At 34.2% G+C, this 20,520-nt stretch overlaps 4 protein-coding genes across 4 annotated transcripts in view; 2 read left to right on the top strand and 2 right to left on the bottom strand.

Annotated features, from left to right (window-relative positions):
• Positions 1-512, bottom strand: part of LOC105168746 (AAA-ATPase At3g28540-like) — a 1,649-nt gene extending 1,137 nt beyond the window's left edge. The window contains exon 1 of the mRNA XM_020696045.1: positions 147-512. Within this exon, the coding sequence (XP_020551704.1) occupies positions 147-512 (366 nt within the window). The remainder of the gene's footprint in view (positions 1-146) is intronic.
• On the bottom strand, positions 3,023-7,560 carry LOC105168744 (hydroxyproline O-galactosyltransferase GALT6). The gene is made up of 7 exons (XM_011088887.2): positions 6,273-7,560; positions 5,364-5,596; positions 4,997-5,287; positions 4,768-4,896; positions 4,524-4,697; positions 3,760-3,867; positions 3,023-3,643 (listed from the first exon to the last, which is right to left on the bottom strand). The coding sequence occupies exons 1-7, from the start codon at positions 7,144-7,146 to the stop codon at positions 3,434-3,436; spliced, it is 2,019 nt and encodes a 672-aa protein (XP_011087189.1). The 5' UTR covers positions 7,147-7,560; the 3' UTR covers positions 3,023-3,433.
• On the top strand, positions 10,497-12,433 carry LOC105168743. Its single transcript, XM_011088886.2, has 2 exons — positions 10,497-11,482; positions 12,058-12,433. The coding sequence occupies exons 1-2, from the start codon at positions 10,553-10,555 to the stop codon at positions 12,211-12,213; spliced, it is 1,086 nt and encodes a 361-aa protein (XP_011087188.1). The 5' UTR covers positions 10,497-10,552; the 3' UTR covers positions 12,214-12,433.
• LOC105168742 (transcription factor bHLH79) lies at positions 15,279-19,361 on the top strand. The gene is made up of 6 exons (XM_011088885.2): positions 15,279-15,832; positions 16,436-16,633; positions 16,714-16,779; positions 16,997-17,065; positions 17,155-17,226; positions 18,762-19,361. The coding sequence occupies exons 1-6, from the start codon at positions 15,323-15,325 to the stop codon at positions 18,906-18,908; spliced, it is 1,062 nt and encodes a 353-aa protein (XP_011087187.1). The 5' UTR covers positions 15,279-15,322; the 3' UTR covers positions 18,909-19,361.

Here is a 20,520-nt window from a genome sequence, read left to right as displayed (position 1 = left end):
ATGACATGCTCCAGATACGTCTCCGTTATCATCTCCTTGTACTGTTTATGGAACTTGAGCTTGTAATACCTCTTCTCCGGCTCCGGGAAGTATGAAAACAACATGGGCCGTGGAGGTGTTGCAACTTTCCCCGAAATCCACTTCACTTGAACCCCGTTAAACTCATCCGTCGTACGCTCATACTCATCCATGCTCAGCATCAGCTTACTGTCATTGTCCTTTGTCATCTCCGCCTTGAGCCGCTTGGCGTGTTTCGACGAGTTGAGACTCAGGTATGCCTCAACTATGCTGTAGGCCTCATGAGGCCTGAGATGACTGCCCAGGTATTCATGTATGGATATCTGAACATATGGATTCAAGAATTGTGATACTCTAATGCTGCATTTCTCCAGGTACCGACGGAGCTCTGGTGGACAGTATCGTCGTAACATGTCCCAGAAGAAGATTACTGTAAGCAGAGTTGATCCGATAGTGCCCCACGTCCCCGGCATGTTCATCACTGGATTCATCATTTCCGGAGTAAACTTCCTTGCTCTCTCTCTCTCTCTCTCTCTCTCTCTCTTGTTTTCTTACTCATAAAGCCATGACACACACACACACTCACACACACGTATATATGTATAGAATGAAGAGTAGGTAAAGCAAGATTGGTTGATAGTATGAGTCAGCATGTAGTAGTGGAAGATGAATTTCTGTGCTTTAGGCCTTAATCTTAGCTCACCTAGTGACAAACTTTTAGTCCTTTAGGGCTGATTACACGGCTAAGGTTGTTTCTATGTCATTTTCAAGTTTGTTTTATGTTCATATTTTATTCAAAAAGTTGTAAAAGGAGTATGAAGTTTCAAGGTTGCTATGCTGGCAATTTCATGGATCTTATGTCCATTTCTGATAGTGCCCCTAAAAAGTATTTCCAATTGTTGTCTGATTCTACGTAATCTGTTTGCGTAATCAATCTACACCACATGCATTGCATGCACAAGATAAATAGTTTTTCAACACTTTTTCTCCAAATTACATTATAATTTCTCCCAGTTGCAACCTCGATGATTAAATATTGGTGAAAATTTTTAAATTATTTATTTATTTAGTTTCGTCTTTTATTTTATAAATCACAAAATTATTGTTTAGGAGTGAATTTTGCCCATAACAAGTATGGGATGATGAGATTTGTGTGAGAAAGGAGGGATGGAGCGATGATGAGATTTGTGTGAGTAGTCGAGGATGGAGAAATGTATCGTTTTGTTCAAGCTGAGTGTTAGTTTAGACTTTAATTACTCGAAACATGAGATTAGTTATGTTAGAAAATTGGGCGTTTGATGTGTTTTGGGGTAATTCTAAATAAGTAGGTACGATGACTTGAATAAGAGATTTAAGGTAAGACTTGTGGTGGTAATCAGAGTCGAAATCAGTCAGATTTTTTACGTTAAAAAAATAATTTATATTATTTTGTAGCATTTGAATGTGATTTTCTTTGATAAGTTTTCATTGCCGACTAATTAATATTATATATAAAAAAAAATTGGTCCAACACAAATCAGAATGCATGTGACCATAGACCAATAGCAGGGTTGGAATTTTATCAAAATATAAAACTTGTTATTTTATGCATGAAACGATAAAAAGCTCATTTCATAATACTTTATCTAATAACATTTAAGTTGATTTACTGATTTGTTGGTGAGGTTTGGATAATACGTCAGCCAACTTTCGACTCTTTTTAATTAAAAACAAAGGGAAAAAGAAGACTTCATCCCATGACAATAGAGAAATCAAATCACAAAACTTTCGGTTTAGGTTTTTATATTTAGTGCATTATTATTGTTATCCACTTTGATATCTCATTTCTCCGTATTTCAATTGATGTGAGACAATGTGTTCGTATGTGTACATTGAACTTCATAATTGATGTTGTAGTGTTTGTGATTCTCATACTTTTCCAACTACAAAAAAAACAAATAATTATAGCACAATGTTTGTCTTTATAATAACACAAATCTGTTGTCAAACGCACATATACATATCTACATTGGTATGATTAAAACTCAGACTTTTATCCCAACAGCTCATAAACTCACTTCGCCAAATGGACAACATCCTCTTCAAATTACCATTTTTCCCTCAATTTTTTTGCTGGCTTCGGACCACCTCAATCTGAGGTATCATTGTGGGAATGCAAAATTTATTTTCAATTATATATTGACATGTGCAATATACTTTTTCATTAATTTTATATTTTTATAAAATAAAATATTAATTGATGGATAAAATCAAATATTGTCATGTATGGAATTGAAGTACTCAATTCAATTTAAATCTTTGCTTGCCAACAAAAGAAGCAAATACCAATGATTTGGTAATTTTATATCACATCTTGTGATTAAGAAAATAAATTATAAAAGGCCAATCATATTGTGCCACGTCATCAAATAAATATGTTAAAGTTTTCCACCCAGCAACTAAAAATAGGGGTATTTCTTCAACAAGCAAGCACACAACTCATGAACAAGACAAAAGATAAATGAAGACAATTCAAGAGACCAATCAACACACATGACTCAAGATACAAGTGACTTGTCAAGAGATCACTTAAGACAAAATTGAAGGGACGATCGAAGAAAAAAGCAAAGAAGTCTCAAAATATTTCAAAGTGCAAATCAAGAAAGATTCATGACATTCAAAGCAAAATCAAGGTGTTCGTCAAGAAAATCCTTCAAAGTTAATAATTGATTCGTGAAGAAGTCGAGAAATCTGTGAATTAACATTGTCAAGATACGAATCTACCTTGGTGAAAGATCAAATCATCAAATCCATAAAAAAATACTCAAGTTCGAGTCAAGTTCTCTAAATCTATAGCATTTAATTCGAGAATAAGTCAAAAGGCTCAAATTCACAATGAAGGAGATCAAAGCATTAAGCTCCACCTCCAAAATTGCCCAAATCAAAGATAATATTCGTGAAGTGAAAAATCAGAAGTTCCAACTAAAGATTTTGCACCCATAAAAAGTATAAATAAATTCATATATCATTTGTAATATTTTTCTTGTTTTAATAAATTTAGAAACACGAAATTTTGCATTACAACCAAATTCCCCAAAATCCACAAAACAGCAACTCATGTTAGAAAGACAAACCCACTTTTACAGTGCAACACATCAAGAATGTATTAACTTAGGATTATGTACCAGAAAGAAGAACAAGAAACTATGTTATTATCTCAGTTTTCTATCACAAAGCTGCCAAAGATTCTACTGTTAGCGTCTGCATCTTTACTTCATTCTCTTCCATCCTCAGCGAATCTAGAGAAGAACACCAAAGGAGAGAAATAAAAAGTACCAAGAAACCTTCAGAAGCCCACGAAGCAGCTTCCCTATATCTATCACTGCAAAATTTGCCTGTCTCATCTCTTGGAAGATCCTATGTTCTAGTGCAAGTGTCATCTCATGTTGCAGCATAATGGCCTGCCTGTCTGACTCAGTTTGTTCCAGAGACAGATCATCTGCCTTGGGGACTGGTAATGAGCGGTGATATAATCTTCTATGCAACCAAATTGGCAGAACTTCAAGCTGTGAAAGTACTGCACTGGTCTCAATTTATTGACCTTCTCCACCCACATTCCCATGCTAACGTCTTCCATTTTAAACAGCTACATGTTGAGGGAAACGTCAAGTAATATTTTGCATAAACAACGCATTTAGCTAGTTTATTGATCTGAGTGCATCTGTGTGTTTGTGAAAGATGACGAGTTGCACTTAACCTTACCCTCAATGTATGTTGCTCAAAGTCCGAAAGAATGAAGTTTGCAATGTCAGATGAGATGATATAGCCTGGCCCATTTGCGTAGGGTGGATACTCTTCTTCCGGCCATTCCTGAACCACCAAGAAAATATACAAGAATAATGTCAGCCTCATTCCCATGTATCCTTTCGTGTTGTAAAGGGTTAACTACACGTTCACCCCCTCCAGAAAAGCTAAATTACAAACCCCTCCTCAAACTTTCAGACTTACCCCATACTCAGTATGCAATATCTACAAACGCCCCCCACCTTAAGATTTTGGATGGGAAATGATGACCAAGCAAAATATTTTAAGTAAACTTCCTATTTTATCTCTTGTACAATAATCCTATATTTATTGACCAAAAAACCATTCTTAATATTTTGACTTCATGAGGACAGTGATGGTTTTGAATGGAAGATGAGGATTAAGCAAAAAAATCAAGAAAATTTCCTTTCCTTCCATTTTATTGACTAAACTACTGTTGGTAATATTTGGACTTCGTGAGGAAGTATCCAATATCAACCTTTAGCAAATATATTCAGACTAGACTCGGCACCACCACAACAAGGACATAATGGAGCTATAGGGCCAAATCAACAAAAGATATTGGTTGAAAAAAGTAAACAAGGACCACAGGGTATAAGAGATAAGGAGCAGATATGCCAGGATCAAATGAGAACGAAAAGTGAAGAAATGCAAGAAAGAAACCGACAATGAGAAGGAAAAAGCATTGGTCTCAATAGTACCTCATATGTAACAGCCCATTTCCCACTTCGCAGAGGCTTATGATAATAATTCATATTTCCAATGTACAAGCTCTTATTCTTCTGCACTTTCTTTGCTTCATCAATGATTGCATCTACTCTAACGAATGTGTCGTCGTCACCCTTCATAATATAATTGGCAGATACAGTCCGAACCTGCAAGAACACAGTTTATTTAGGCATGAAAAATGTTAACCCCCAAACTCTTAACCGATTCACCACTCACCCCGTATTCACAGATAGCAACAGTTTTCAGAACAACAAGGTCATAGTTGTCCATGTACGGTACTATGACAATGTCCCCAAAAAACTCAGCTTCTTTCTTTACTTCTGCATTCACTTCCTTTCTTCCGTGCTGTCAAAAGTGAGTTTCAAAATTATATCTGGCAGCCTTCAAGGTAAGTCTAGATCCAAGGATACTACATTGTTACAAGAAACCTATGTTTTTCACCTACCAGAGCTACAAAGAAACGTGCAACCACTTTTGAGGATTTGATTAGCCTATGCTGCATCCAGGACTTCCTGACAGCCATCCTTTCAGCAAAGTGATTGCCTGCAGAAAGAATACCAATGAACAGTTCAACTGGCCCGTCTGGAATAGGCGGAGCCTTCCATCTGTCTGATAAATCAAGATGTCGCTGGGGAGCAAAACTGGGGTGTGATTTGGGTAAGGAAGCCGCAAAAATGGAAATCACATCAACATCCCCATTCAAGGATAACCCAGTTGCATCCTCGAGGGTAAATCCCTAAAAACGCATTGAACAAGACTATTAGGAACTGCCTGATCAAATGTAGCATAAAAGACGGTAGGAAGACACTCACGGGGCGATATGGAAATGACGTAACATGCCTCCCATCAACGTTCACATGATAACCCTCCAAGCCAGCACTAAGAGTTAACACAAATATCTTGTCTTCCGCAAAAGGGAATGGCCAATCAATAGCCACCTTCTTAGTTCGTCCTATTAACCGGTTCAACCACCAGCTTGCCTTCGACTCCTCGGACCCATTATCGTCATCCCTAATCCACTTTTCACATTTCACCAACCCATCCACTGCAGAAGACCAAAGGACAAGCCATGATTTGCAGCGCCACAATGAAACGGCAGAATATAGAATAGTCAAAGAGCAATGCATTAAAGCACTACATAATATAAGGCCATAAGAAAAGCAGACAACTAATGTGTTCTAGGTCGGCCATCCAGGTTGCTCAATAGTGGTGGTAAAAGAGTTCCCTGCATAATATAATTGCTTAAAAATATGAAATGATCATCTTTTAGGCTAAGTTATTTTGGTATCCATAAAACTTCCTCACCTACTCTTATCCTACAATTTAATGAACAAGGCAACCCTGTTTGTTTTCTACGATTTTCCTATGAAATTTGCAATTTATAGAGCATCAATCCCCCCTTTAAGCACACAGTTCACTCTGCTACCAAGAGCTGTAGAAGAAAATCTCATCAAACAAATAAGCAGGAGAAGCCCTACACTAACATTGAATACATAGCTATATTCAGCATCTTAACTGAATTAGTATGAGAAATTAAGTACCTTCTACTCATCTGTCAATCATGTATTTTTAATCTCCCATATCCAACACTTTTCCACCCCATCAAATCTAATCACTATACTTCTCCCATAAGTAAAAAAGAACGTGATTATAACCACATCAACTAATGCCCAAACTAAGCAACAAAACATAATTCACAAAGCAAGATTCCTTCCACTCACCAGTCTCCTCATCAGCCGGAGATTTCCAACCTTCACATCGTTGAGATGTTCCCCACTGCATCCTGTAGCAAGTGTTGTGCTCAATAACAGGCTTCCCACTCCAATCCCCCTTCAACCGCGGATTAAAGTGCAAGATCCTCGGCGGGTCTTCGCCCTCAACCGTTTTCAGCCCCTGCAACTCCATCATAAACTGTGAAACCATCAAATACTGCCCCTCCTTCAACAGGGAAATCTTGGGGTCAGTCTCTGGGTGGGCTGCCCTCGGCTTCCCGACAAGCGTTACATGTGATCCCAATGTCAGCCCACAAGGCAACACCATCACTCTCCCCTTCTTCAAGAATTCATCCCCAGTAACCGATATCGAATGAGGGCACTCCTCAAACTTACTACTGCTGCTATTGTTAAGAACTGTTACACCGCTAGAACCTCCATCGCTACTACTCTTCTCAATCAATTCGAGTTCTTGCCAGAGCTTTCTGCCCACCTCAAGGGCATCTTTCGCAGACTTCCAAATCCCATTTTCCCGGCCCGAAATCACAACTCCAGCAGTGAAATTCAAGCCCGACAGCTGCTTTTTCGTGAACTCTTTGATTTTCCTATCGGGTTTTGATTGATATGCGATATCAAGAGGGCGAAGCGGCGCCTCTTTCTCCTCCAAATTCTCCTCGCTCTCCATCACAACAGGCTTGGAGTTCACAAACCCATGACTATTACCTAACGAACCTTCTCGAGCTACTGAATTCAACCCATATTTTAAAACAAAGGGAACTTCGTAAATCACCAGAAGCACGTAAACAAGCCCCAATGCAATCAGCATCCGAACTGATCTCCGCCGGTTTAAAGAACAGAACAGGTCTACATTCGCCTTTCTCATCTTTCAATTGATGAAACTCCCAGCGAAAAAAGAAGAAAGAAACTGAAAACTATCTGTTCTTCAAGCCTGGCAACACCTTGTGTTCATTAAACAAAAGTACGAGTGTGTTTCGTAGAAAAAACACAGTGGGCTATCGTGTATGTTGAGGAAAACGGCAAAAAAAAACCCACCAAAAATGCAAAGAACAGAATAAAACAGAGAGGTGTGTAGAGAGAGCGTTAGGTCAGCAACCCATAGCTGCAATTCCGTCCTCATAGAGAGAGAGCAAGAAGTTCTAAGACATACCTATAGCCTATAGGGCGTGTCTCCATCTAGAGAGAGAGAGAGGGAGGTGGCGGTGGTGGTGGTCAGGTGGTGGTGGTGGCGGTGGAGGCTTCCTTTCTGGGTCGGTCACTCCACTTTTTGTAGTGAAAAAGAAATTCTCTAAAAATCAAATTATCAAAATTTAATTAAATACACCAACAATATTCATTCATTTAACAAATATACATTAATTATAAATCTGATAAATTAAGAAAATAAAATCCTTTTCTAAGAAATATTTTTATTACTAATTTTCAATTTATACAAAATCCATTTATTTAAATAAAATTATGAGATGTTCATCAAAACAAAATATTATAATTACTGATAGTGAAAATATATTTTAGTAACAATACCAAAAAAAAGTACAAACTTTGGTACAGAGGGTACAAGTCATTATATTATATATATTCTATTTTGTTAGTACAATTAATTAATTTTAACATTAAATAAGAAGCATCAGTCACTCTCATCTAAAATAAATAAATAAAGTAATTATAAATTTATAAGGGGAGTTCAAAGACTTTAAGTCAAAGGTAGCATTGAACCAAAGTGTACTGTTTTCCACTTACTTCCACACTAAGAGAACGCATTGAAATTCTTTATTTACAATTTTAATATATTCTGTCTTATTTATTTAATATTTGTTATGTTGTATTTTTTTACAATAACATAAAACAATTTAATTTTTTTATATATAGTATATATGTGTTATATAGAATAGAAATTGTGATAAAATTTGAAACGGAAAATTCGACCTACCTAAATAACGTATTATATCATTGTAATTTAATTTGTTATAAGATTTTAAATAAAAAATTCAACTTACCTAAATAGAGGTGGGGCATGGAATTTAATTCGTATCGTATTATTATAATAAAATTTGAAATTCGTATCGTATTATTATAATTTAATTTATAATAAGATTTGAAATAGAAAATTGAACTTGCCTAAATAGATATGGGGTCAGGGGGTTTAATTCGTGTTATATTATTATAATTTAATTTGTAATAAGATTTGAAATAAAATATTCCACTTACCTAAATAGATGCGGGGCCAGGGGGGTTAATGTCTATCAAATTATTGTAATTTAATTCGGAGTTATACTTTTGAGAAATTACTTATTTATTATGGGTTTTAATGAGAATTATGGCCCTGGAGATATTTTTCAGTTTATGAGACTATATTTAATTATAATAAATAAACTTTAATGAAAGAAAATTATAAGATTTGTGAGATAGGACTTGGTAATGCAATTTATGTGATTTTGTGCTCACTTAAGCTATCAGTTATTAAATTATATATAAATATTAATTTAATAATTCATAGTTTACAAGATTATATATTCACATGGGCTGTACTGAAATTTTTTATGAGATATTATTTGTGGTAATTTTGTTATAATTTATATATGGTATTTTAAAACTTAAATTAAGTAGTTTTTTTTTTTTTTTTTGTCTTTAAGAACTTTTATAAGATCTATAATTTTTCTATTTTGAAATTTACGTGGGCATGACATCTTTAAAATTAAGATAACTTTATAAGTTTTCGAATATGATATTTTTGCAAATTTATGAAAAATATAAATTGAGTTGCTATATTTAATTAATAAATATATATTACAATAATGCAAGTTTACTTATTGTGTATCAATGAATAATTATATTATTTATTAATGAAAGTATTATTTAATTAAACATTAAGTTGCATTTGGATTTGAAATCATGAATTTTAAATACTCGGTAATGATTCCTTTGGATAATTTTAAATGTAAAGGATTTCAAATCCTTACATTTTAGTTTTGAACTAAGTTTTGATAAATATGGATGGATTTCAAATTCCTTTCAAATATAGTCATTTGAAATCCTTTCTTCAAATCCATCAATTCGAATACTCTTAAATTTTTTTATAAGTATTAAATAATTTAATAATACATGTAACGGATATTATAAAAAATATTATGAAGTATACTAATTGAAATTATTTTTTTGAAAATTAATTATATTGACAAATAATAAGTGAAAATTCAAACAAAAATGGTATCCTTTTAACATAAACGCACAAAAAATGGTCTTTAACCAATTAAGAATATTTTTTGAAAAAAAAAATCAAACCACAATTGGATTTAGCCTTTTTCGCTCTTTATTTTTTTTTTACAAATACTATCCACTCTTTATTTAACTACAAATCCCAATTTTCCCTTAAAAAAAATTATATTTTCAAAGTAGAAATTTTCACAAACAACCCTTAAAGCTGATTGGGGAAACTTTAGGCTGGTACAATGGTGCCCTGCTTAGGCTTCAAAAAGTTGTACTTTTTGTATCACATATGGCCGTTAGCCCAATTTTTGGAAGTAGGCAATAATGAGAATTGGAATTTGAATATGAATTTGATTCCAAATTCTTTAAAAATTCATACCGTTTGTATTTTTTCTATGCATGATTGCGATAAAAGATAGGCCTCTCAATCATCATGCCAAATATCATAATTGAATTTTATTTGAATTATTTATTTATTTATTTATTTTTTAGAGTAAAAAATATGTTATTAATAAAAATATTTGCGACCAATTAAATCAGCAATATCACTCAACAATCCTAACAATTTCTTGTTTTACAATAATAAAGTAATGATCCACCTTATTATCCACCGAAAACTATTAAAAAATACATAAATTATCCCTGTATTATTGATAATTGCACTAAAGTACTCTATAACTATGTATATGTTTATTATTGTTCCTTCATGTCAGGCATTTTTAAAAGAAAAATGCTGATGTTATCATAAAAAATTAATGAAAATTCATATTTGCTGTTGAACTTTTGGTCAACAATTTGACAAGTACTTTTGGGACAAAATATACCCTTCTATATGAGATGATGGTATGATATTATTACCCCTTTTATTTTATTAAACATGATATGTCATATCTATAAAATATTTTTATATTAAAATAAATAAGTAAATTGTAGATTGAAAATATGCATATATCAAATAAAACAAAAAAATTATAATAAAATTTAAAATAAAAAAATTTTCAATCGGTAGCAACGGTTATCATTTATTGCATAGAATTCCAACTAATCTCAGTACACTGTGCCACATGGCTCCTAAGGCGGGCTTGCACGTTCCCCTGCGCAACCGGCGCACTCTAGAACCAACAAAAACCCTCTCGGACTCCAAACATGTTCCCCTGCGTAACCGGCGCACTCTAGAACAAACAAAAACCCTCCCTAAGCCCAACGCTCTCTCTCTCTCGTATCCCAAGTCAAGTCCCACCACACAGGCGCACATACACAGAGTAATACCCATTCAAGACCCTTTTTGCAGTTTTCTCATACTTGACCCTGAAATGGCAGAGCACACCACCCACAGGCGCATTTTAGCAGCTCAAGACGCCCAATCACCCATGGATCCCCCGCCCAAACCCACCACTAAAGCCCTCCACAGCCGCCGCCGCCACCACCACCATCCCCCAGTCCAAGGTTGCACTGATGCCCCTCCTTCCTCCGTTCAGAACATATCCGACCGCTTCTCCAAACTCTACATAACCCACAAGAAACTTGCTGATAATCGACCCAGCGGTGCGAAATTACCTCCGCACCCTCAACCCGACCCACAATTCGATAAAAACTCCCTCCCTTCTCCGCCATTTCCGGACACCCATACCACCAAATCAAACAGCCGCCATGAGAGAAATACGAGTGGTAATCAGGCAGTGGTTAGAGTTGTTGACGAAATCAAGAAGCCATTGCCGTCCGAGAAACCCTCTCTTGAGAGTGAAAAAGTGGAGGAGAGATTTGAACAAGGGGTAGAAGTGGTTAGGAGGGCATCTGTGAATGTTGGAGGGATAAGAAAGTCATTTGGCAGGCCAGGAGTGGAGCTGCACGACTTCTTCTCCTGCAGCGGGGTGAGAGTTGTAGCCGTCGATATGAATCCGTACATGCAGATTCACGCCGTAGATTGTGCAAGAAAGGCTCGTGATAGCTTGGAGAAGTTCACCTCCAAGACTCTTGCTTCTACCATAAAAAAGGTGCGCTTTCTTTGTTTTTGTGTAATTGACATATGAATACATACTTTGAACCGCACAATTTATAAAAATTTAGCCAAATGTTTTTGGATGTATATCAAACAACTGAAAAATTACAAACAAACAATGTTTATATTATAGTTGTAATTACAAATATATCCTTTATTCAGCCTTGCAACTTTATCCTTTATTCAGCATTGCAACTTTATACAAACATCATTTGAGTTATATTACACTAGTACCATCAGGGGTATATCCATAATTACAAAGAATAAATGATGTTTGTGTAATTAAGTTTAACCCAAGAAACGTCCATATAATTACTTTTATGTAAAATTAAAATCCGTGATTTGATATATGATCGAGGTAGTAGTTCAAGTAGAATTAACGCCATGATTAATTTTTCTTTTCAATAATTTTGTAAAAAGATATATTTTCAACTCCTACCTAAAATTTTATTCCTGGATACAATAATATGGTGGAAATATTATCATATGGTCCTAGTGAAAACTATAGATAGTATTTGTTATTTTCTTTTTTATTTAAAAAAAATTAATTAATGTAGCTTTTTGAAACAGGAGTTTGATGGGGTATATGGAGCTGCATGGCACTGTATAGTAGGCAGCAGTTTTGGGTCATTTGTGACACACTCAGTGGGTGGCTTCATTTATTTTTGTATGGATCAAAAGTTATATATCCTCTTGTTCAAGACTGCTGTTCAAAGGGCTGCATGAATTTCAAGCCTTATTTTTGGGAAATTATATGTAATCTCTACAATACTAAGAAATTTTGCCAAGAAAACCATTGGGACGATATTTTTCATGCTTTTTTTTTTTCTTTTTCATTTAACAAAAAATTGTGTTTTTTGATAATTGGTTATAGAAGATTGGATTTTTGTAGAATTGATAATTGCTATGACTTGATGTACATGTTAGATATCATCGGACTCGTACCATTGCTATATTGGTTTAACTTGTGCTTTGCAAATGGGGTTTTGTTCAGATAATAAGGTTGACGTCTTATGATAAAATTTCAGTAGAAATTATTTCTAATATCATTAAAAAAACAGTTCAAATCATTTGTTTTATTTTACATTTTGAATTTTAATATGCACATGATGTAAACACTATGGCAAAATAACTTGCAACATAGGGCTTCCAAGTAATTAATTTTATTATTAAATTTAATATGTGTGTATAATATCATTTGAGAATTCTTACAAGGTAGTACTAGGGAAAAAAAAATGAATGAAAAGGGACTTTAACCATGGTCAAGAAGATATATACCAATCAAAACTGGAGATGCTTTTTGTATATGAAAAAGGTCTTCAGGGAAAGCTAAAGTAAGGAATCCACTCCCATCAATGCTTTTTCACCACATTTTAGTGTAACCCCTAAACTTTTTCTTTTTGCACCTCACAATATGGGATGATGAGAGAATAGCATACAATAGTCACTTATCCTTACACCAAATTCAAGATGCAAATTTAGGCATGGTTGGAACTTGGAAATGGCCTTTCCCCAATTACTTGCCTTGTTTGATGGGAACTATGTTGTGTAAGCCAAGTTAGGCAAAGTAGGAAAACAGGGTCTTATGGTGAGAGCATATTAGTCACATCTTTCCATCACATTTGTTGAACTTTCACATTTCAAATTTGTATGTTTAATTTTATAGGAATATGCTAAACTTGATAATAATTGAGACCCGCCATGTCCTCCCTTATCTTATTGGACTTCAAACCTACTGCACCTTCACCCCTCTCTCAACCCCATCTCCATCCCAATCCTCGCCTCAACCACACTCACTGGATCTAACTTCCAAACTCCATTTACTTTTTCTTTTTCTTTTTTTTTTTGATTAATTGATACAATTTTTTTTTTAAATAAGATTATTATATATAAATATCTAATAAGTTATTATTATGTTAGAAGTATATATTTTACAAATATATGTAATAAAAAATTAAATATATTTACAAATATTATTTAGGGTGGATTCGGAAAAAGACCATTGACTTAGAGCAGATCCAATTGGATCCATAAAAATAAACTTCATCCCAAACTCAAACATAATAATTTATACCCGATCCCTTCTTCATTTGCCGTCCCTACCATTGAATCTATAGCATGAAATATTTGTGCAGGGTATAGAGTCAACTTGTATTGAGCCAAACAGTGATGATCGTGTCAAATCATTCTACTTCTAATGTATTATAATTCTTACTATTTGATCTGGTTGTGAAATATTTCTATTAATAAGTGATGGATATCATAAATTTGGCCATGCTACAATGGTCAAAATATTTTTAAGAAAATACTAACATTATTGAAGGATTAACTCTATAATCAGAGGTTAGTATTTCGATACTTAAGTTAGTAACGATTTATGACAAAATAAAAGAAAATTTTGAAATAAAGTAATAATAATAGTAAAATATAATGTCAGAGTGATAAATATTCGTGGAGTGCAAAATATAGGCTTAAAATAGCTCGAAAAACGGAGAAAAACAATGAGGGAAAGCGAGTTTGAGAATATGGAGTGATGATAAAAAATCGTGTCCTTTGAAAATCTGCACATGACCTCTATTTATAGATCTCTATAGAGCTGGATATGAGACCAATTTCTGGGTGTCGTACGACATTGAAAAGTTATTTTGAGTTGGCTATCATACGCATCAAAATCGTTGGTGATTTGGATAAGTTTTGGTTGAGATATATGAGTTGGACGAAATCCTACCAGACCTGTCTATTTTTCTGGGAATTAGTTACTCATGGACTTTCCAGCTCATTTGTGATCGATTTACTTGGAACCACCTGGAGATATTTTAGGGTGACGTGTACAAATGTGTTGGCAAGTTATATGACGTGTCTCCCTATGATAACGTGTACGACTGAAATGAGCTTATTTCTTGGGCCTACCAGCTCAGTGAAGTAATAGGTAAATTTACGTGTCTTTCTTCCCTGCTAATAGGCTTTATACATTCTATTGGTGGTCCCTTATCCATTCTGCTAATAAGCCAACTGGGCTAGTATGTCTAACTTCTGGGTTTGACCCAATAATTTTAGGAGGCATCATCACTCCCCGCCACTCCAGGAATGCAAGTCGTAGAATTGGACTACTGGAGTAATGCCGACCGACTGAATGACTCTAGCTGAAAAGTCCTTTCTTTTATATTTTGTTGTTCCTGCAGGTTAGTATAAATACTTGGTTGATGTTCCTGCAGATTAGTATAAATATTTGGCTGAAAAATACCCAATTTATTTGCTATGTAGCAATATACCCTGTAGGTGTTAGGGTAATGTTAAGCAGGTTTCATTTAGTATTATGCTGAAAAAGATGTGCCAATAGAAGACAGATAATAACTGAAGTAAGTGTGCCAGCTAGTAGCTGTTTGCAACACGTATATGCCAGCTAGTAACAATTGAGTTGGATGCGTGTGCTAGCTAGTGGCGACTCATGTCATTGCGTTCAACAGCTGGTGGCAACCTAAGTAACTGTTTGCACTAGCTAAGGATAACTTATTGGAAGAATACGCTAGCTAGGAGCTATTTATATAAAATGTATTCAAAAAATAACTAAAAGTCAAAGTAAATTCTTTATATTGAAAATACGATAGAGGTTTACAATTAAAAATTTTTAAATCGTTATTCTTGTACTTAATATCTTGGTAATAAACCATATTATTATTTATTATATTGAAAATGTATTTTGTGGAGTTATATAATATATTTTCTGAAAATAGGGCGTAGTACATGTGGAAAAGTGAAAGCTGAAAAAGAAATGGGAAAAGAAAAGAAAAAAGAGAAATGATATAGCTTTTGCTTCGCAGTAGCTAACGTACGCATGAAGCGCATTATCGATTCCTCTTTCCTTCCCCTCCATCATTCGTCTATCTTCCTCCTCTGCCTCACATCACAGTCTCTCTCTCTCTCTGACTACATTCTCAATCTTCCTGTTATTCTCACTCTCTATATTGACACACAGTGCACGCACTCACTCCTCTGTCTGTACGTAAGCTCAAGAAAGCGAGAGAAATCAAGAATGGATCAGCTCTTAGTAAATGAAGCATCATTCACGGTGGCAATCAACCAGTCGTCCTATAGTTTAGCGGAGCTACTTTCTTCTGGGATGGGTGGCGGAGGAGGGGGTCTGGGGCTCAGAATGGGGAGCTTGGGTGACGATGGTTCTGGCGTTGGAGAAGTAGGAGATGTTTCCTTGGAGCAATCGACCGTGACTTACCAGAGCGTCAGCCGCGGCGGAAATGGTGGTGGAAAGAGGAGAAGGGGTGTTGTGAATTTCATTGAGGATGACTCCTCTAAGCTTGTTTCCACCAGTAGTGATAATCATGATTTGGTAACATTTCTCTCTCTCTCTCTCTCTCTCTCTCTGTCATTTCAGGATACATGTTTTCTGCAGCTGCAACTGTGCATTTCTGGTATCTCAAATTTAATTTAATTGAGCATGTTTCTCATTCCCACAGTTTCTGGGGGTTTGGATAAGATGTGGTGAAGGTTTTGAGTTCTTGTTTCTAAGTGGAAATGTACGGCCAAAAATGGGATTGTATTATATCTATAATAAATGTTTATTGAAGTAATTGTTGGTAAACTCTTTCTATTATAATTTAAGCTTGAAAATGATGTCGTATTTAGCCTTACAATCATACAGTAAAGATTTCATTTTTTCGTATTAGTTTTATTTTCTAGCACCTTACTTTTTTCCTTAGGACTATGTATAACACTTTTGTCTTTCACCGCTTGGAGGTATCAATACCTATTGGTATCATCACAAATGCCACAACTTTCAGTTCGATTTCATCTTGAATTCCACCAATCTTTCTATATTCCTTTTGTGCAACAATAGAAAATTGCATTTTTTGCTAATGATTTACAGGATGAAATATTTGATGTACTCAAAATTGAGTGACGATTGTTAAACTCGTTTCTTTCCACGCAACAGAATGAGTCGAATGGTAAACGAATGAAAGCATCAGGATCCAGAGATGAAGACAGAGGCTCAAAGACGGAAGCAGAAACAAATCCATTGAACAGTATCAAATCAATTGAGGAGAAGAGCAAACCTGAACCACCTAAATACTACATTCATGTTAGAGCAAGAAGGGGTCAAGCTACCGATCGCCACAGTCTAGCAGAAAGAGTAACTGTTACATGCATTATTTGGCATTATAGGACATGCTTGCCAGTAATGTAGTTTCTCATGCTATGGTTCAATTTCAGGCTCGGAGAGAAAAGATCAGCGAGAGGATGAAAACACTGCAAGATTTGGTTCCAGGATGCAACAAGGTAGGTCTCCTCCTGCCATCCTTTTCAATTTAACATTGTTAGCTTCTAGTGCCGTTGGGTTCTGTTTAAATCCAGTCTATCAAATGTGATACCATCAATTTGTTATTATGAAGTATGTAACTTTCTGTTTTATATGGTGCCCAGATTTCATTTTGTTTGTATAATGGCTTTAACCTTTAAGAAACACAAATTGATAAAATACCATATTTCACTTCAGGTTATTGGAAAAGCTCTTGTTCTTGATGAGATAATTAATTACATCCAGTCACTGCAGCATCAAGTTGAGGTAACTTAGTCTTGTTTTGCAGTTTGTTCATCTTATCTTTCTGGCACTCATGGTTCCACTTAACTCAATTCTTTCTACGGCTGCTGTAGTTTTTGTTGATGAAGCTTGTAGCAGTTAACCCAAGGCTGGATCCCGCAATAGAAGGCTTTCCTATCAAAGATGTAAGTGAAATTTGTGTCCTATTTTCTCCATATAAATTTGAAGGTAATAGTCAAGTAAAATGAGTTGAGAATTATGTGGAGAGTTCCCATTTATCTTATTTCAGTCTCCCAATCAACTTTTCAGCCAAATAGTTCCCAAAATTTGGTCATGTGACACGCATATGCAAAACTTTGAGGGGTAAATGTGTCATTTTACACCTATTAATTCAAAAAACAAAAGTAATTTTTTTTTATGATTTTGTATTTAACTACATTTACTTATTTTCTCATAGATTTTTCTCTAACAATTTAAATAACTATTTACTGAACTTAAGAACAAATGCAAATCAACTCAAAGTGAAAAATAATTCAAATTAACTTGTATCCAGCAAGATGTGTAGAAGAATGTAGTTTGAAATGCTAATTTATTTTCATGTGACTTCCTTCTTTCTTCCTTGCTAAAACTTTTAGTCATCTGTCTTGACTACTTAAAAACATATAATGAACTCTTTAACTTATTAAGTGAATAATCTTTACTTATGTTTGAACATAATAACACTAATCATCAATATACACAAATAAAATCATTATAATATATAGCAGCGATTTTATTCCATACTTGAAAAAGTAATGAAAAGATAATCAATATGATGTCATTAATCATTATAAGATTTTTGTCCATACTAAATGCCTAAAATACATATATGGTTAAATAAATAAATGTATCAAATATTTAGTCATATACATAAAGCTATCTATTAAACATAATATGTCTTGTGCATATTAAATATTTTGGTCTTTACTGTATTGTTTATATGTTAAATAAAGCACAAACTTTGTTATTAAAATTCAAATATATTTGATTTGTAGCTATAAGTTAAATAATTGCTAATTAGTTACTTTGCTTCTAATAAAACTTAACTTATTTGACTTTCCAAAGAACTTGGGTAAATTATTTTCTTCCTCATGTTCATTTTCTCACTCTGTCTTGAGGGCTGTTGTGGACATAAATTTCTGGCCAGAAGTTTAATTCTAAACAACTGGTTGGCGGAAATAAGTTCGGAATTTCTGTCTGAATATACAGTGAGATGCACATAAGAGGCATGTGCATGAAATATTGCACTTGCGTATATTCATACAGGCATGAGTTTGTTATATTTGACGACATACTTTCACTCAACTAAAGTTAATGCTGCTAATTAATAAATAATAGTGCACTTTGAAAATCATATCAGTACTTGAGAGGAAGAGTAGAAGCTGTAAGTCTGCAATTGCTATTTAAGAATATCATGGTTGGTTCAAAAATATTTGTGCAATTCTATGAATATGTCGGTACCAGTGAATAGATCTTTACTTTCAGAAAGTCAGTGGAACATCAACGGCATATTCTCTAAAATATTTTGTTGAATTCATTTATGTGAAGCGTGCTGTTATCATCTTCATTGGTGTGTAAGCACTTTCTATAGTAGATTGTCTATCTTCAAATTGCACTTTTGTGCTGTAGCCATAGTGCAGAAAGCAATTTTCTTTTCTGACATGAAAATATTGCCTTGCAGGTAGCAGCACGGTCATTTGATGCAAATGGGACGATGTACAAGTCACAAGCGCCCGAAGAATGTGGTCAAGGAACACAAACAGAGTGGCCTCCATTGCAGGTTGGTAGTGGTTTTGAGAATGAGAAACATGACTGGGAATCAAGATAGCATTCAACATATTAATGTACTATCCTAACCTAAGTAACTTAGTTCCCTTGTTGTTTTAGTGGTAGAGATGTATGTGTCTCTCGGGTTTTTTAGGCTTTCGGGATTTCAGGTTATGGAAAAATCACAACCATCCATGTAATGGGGGATCTATAGAGTGTTGGATCATTTATAGGTGCTCTTAGGATTTCAAGTTTGAAACAATCACAATCATTCTAGGACCTATATAGTGATGTTATAGTCAGATGGTTGTGATCGTTTGGGATCCAAGTTCAGAGACCTATTAAGAATAACTTGTGTTCCCCATGCACCAGAATGGAGATCAGCTTGTAATCATTTTAAGCTAACAAATATAGATGTACAAGAATTGTCTCAAACTTGTAAGCAGTCTCGGTAAAATAGCGGATTGGATTTTGTGTTGCAATTCCTGTCACATCTCTATTCTATTCTCATATACATGCCGCATATATAAACATTACATAATTATTTTTATCTAAGGATTTTATACAAGTGATATATATTTATATATGAAATGAAATAAATGATACGATGTTTAAGGATTCTGTAAGAAAAATGATCGTGTTACCAAAAAATTTAATTAATTATCTTTAGTAATCTATCAAAGTTAGAGAGGTGTTTTGGTGATAATCGATTATAAGGTAATATTAACTCTTTATAATGTTATTCTAATTTACAATGATTTTGACAAAATAATGTAATGAAGCTTCATTTACTTTAAATCAATATAATGTTCTCTTTTGTTGATTTTGTAGTTAGAATCATTTATTATGAATATTATAAGAGTAAATGTGTACTTTAAACTAGAAATTATTACATAAAACAAGTGGAAACATAATGTCCGCTCATCCGCAGTTTTCAAAAGAACATTTCAATACATATTTTTCGAAAAATAATACTAACATCCAAAAAAAAAGTTAGTAATTTGTAATTAAATTATTTTTCAATAGATATTGTAATTAGCCCTCTGAAAAGTCATATTCTCATAAAAAAAAATGGGTTGAACTGAATTTGACGACAACAATGTTACTTATGCAATAAAATATTTGTGCAAGGACCAAAATATCTTAGGATTTAATTCTGCAAATAGATGTTGTGGATCAATCCTTGTTGCTTGTCTGAAAAGGAAATCTGATCCAATGGTTGTTATTTTACTATTTCTATCATCCAATGTCTTTGTGGTGCATCAAGATACAACTGCCTAAAAGATGCAATGTCAAAGTCAATCCAAGTTAGAAAGGATGTATTAAATAATGAAGTATGTAGTGATATAATTTGTTATTTCATTATTGTTTTGTAATTTAATGGCTAGTAAAGAATGTATTGTCATTATTAATTGATATCTTGATATAATTACGACTAATGTTAAAAAAATAACAAAATTAGAATGTCTTAAAATGCTCCTTTTATTGGAAACTATGAACTTATAAAGTTTCTTTATATGGAGTTTGGTCTGATAGAGGGATGATCCCTTAATCTTTTTTCAAACAAAGGGGGGGAGGGGGAAATGAAGATGTTTTACAACTCGTAAATTTCTTGAGCCAATAGTCAAAACAAATTAAGGAATTAAATTACTAATAAAATCAAGCAAAAACTC

Source organism: Sesamum indicum, linkage group LG8 (assembly GCF_000512975.1).
Source record: "Sesamum indicum cultivar Zhongzhi No. 13 linkage group LG8, S_indicum_v1.0, whole genome shotgun sequence".
Lineage (NCBI taxonomy): Eukaryota > Viridiplantae > Streptophyta > Magnoliopsida > Lamiales > Pedaliaceae > Sesamum > Sesamum indicum.
Note: the sequence above shows the minus strand (reverse complement) of the source record. Positions and strands in the feature narration are given on the sequence as shown.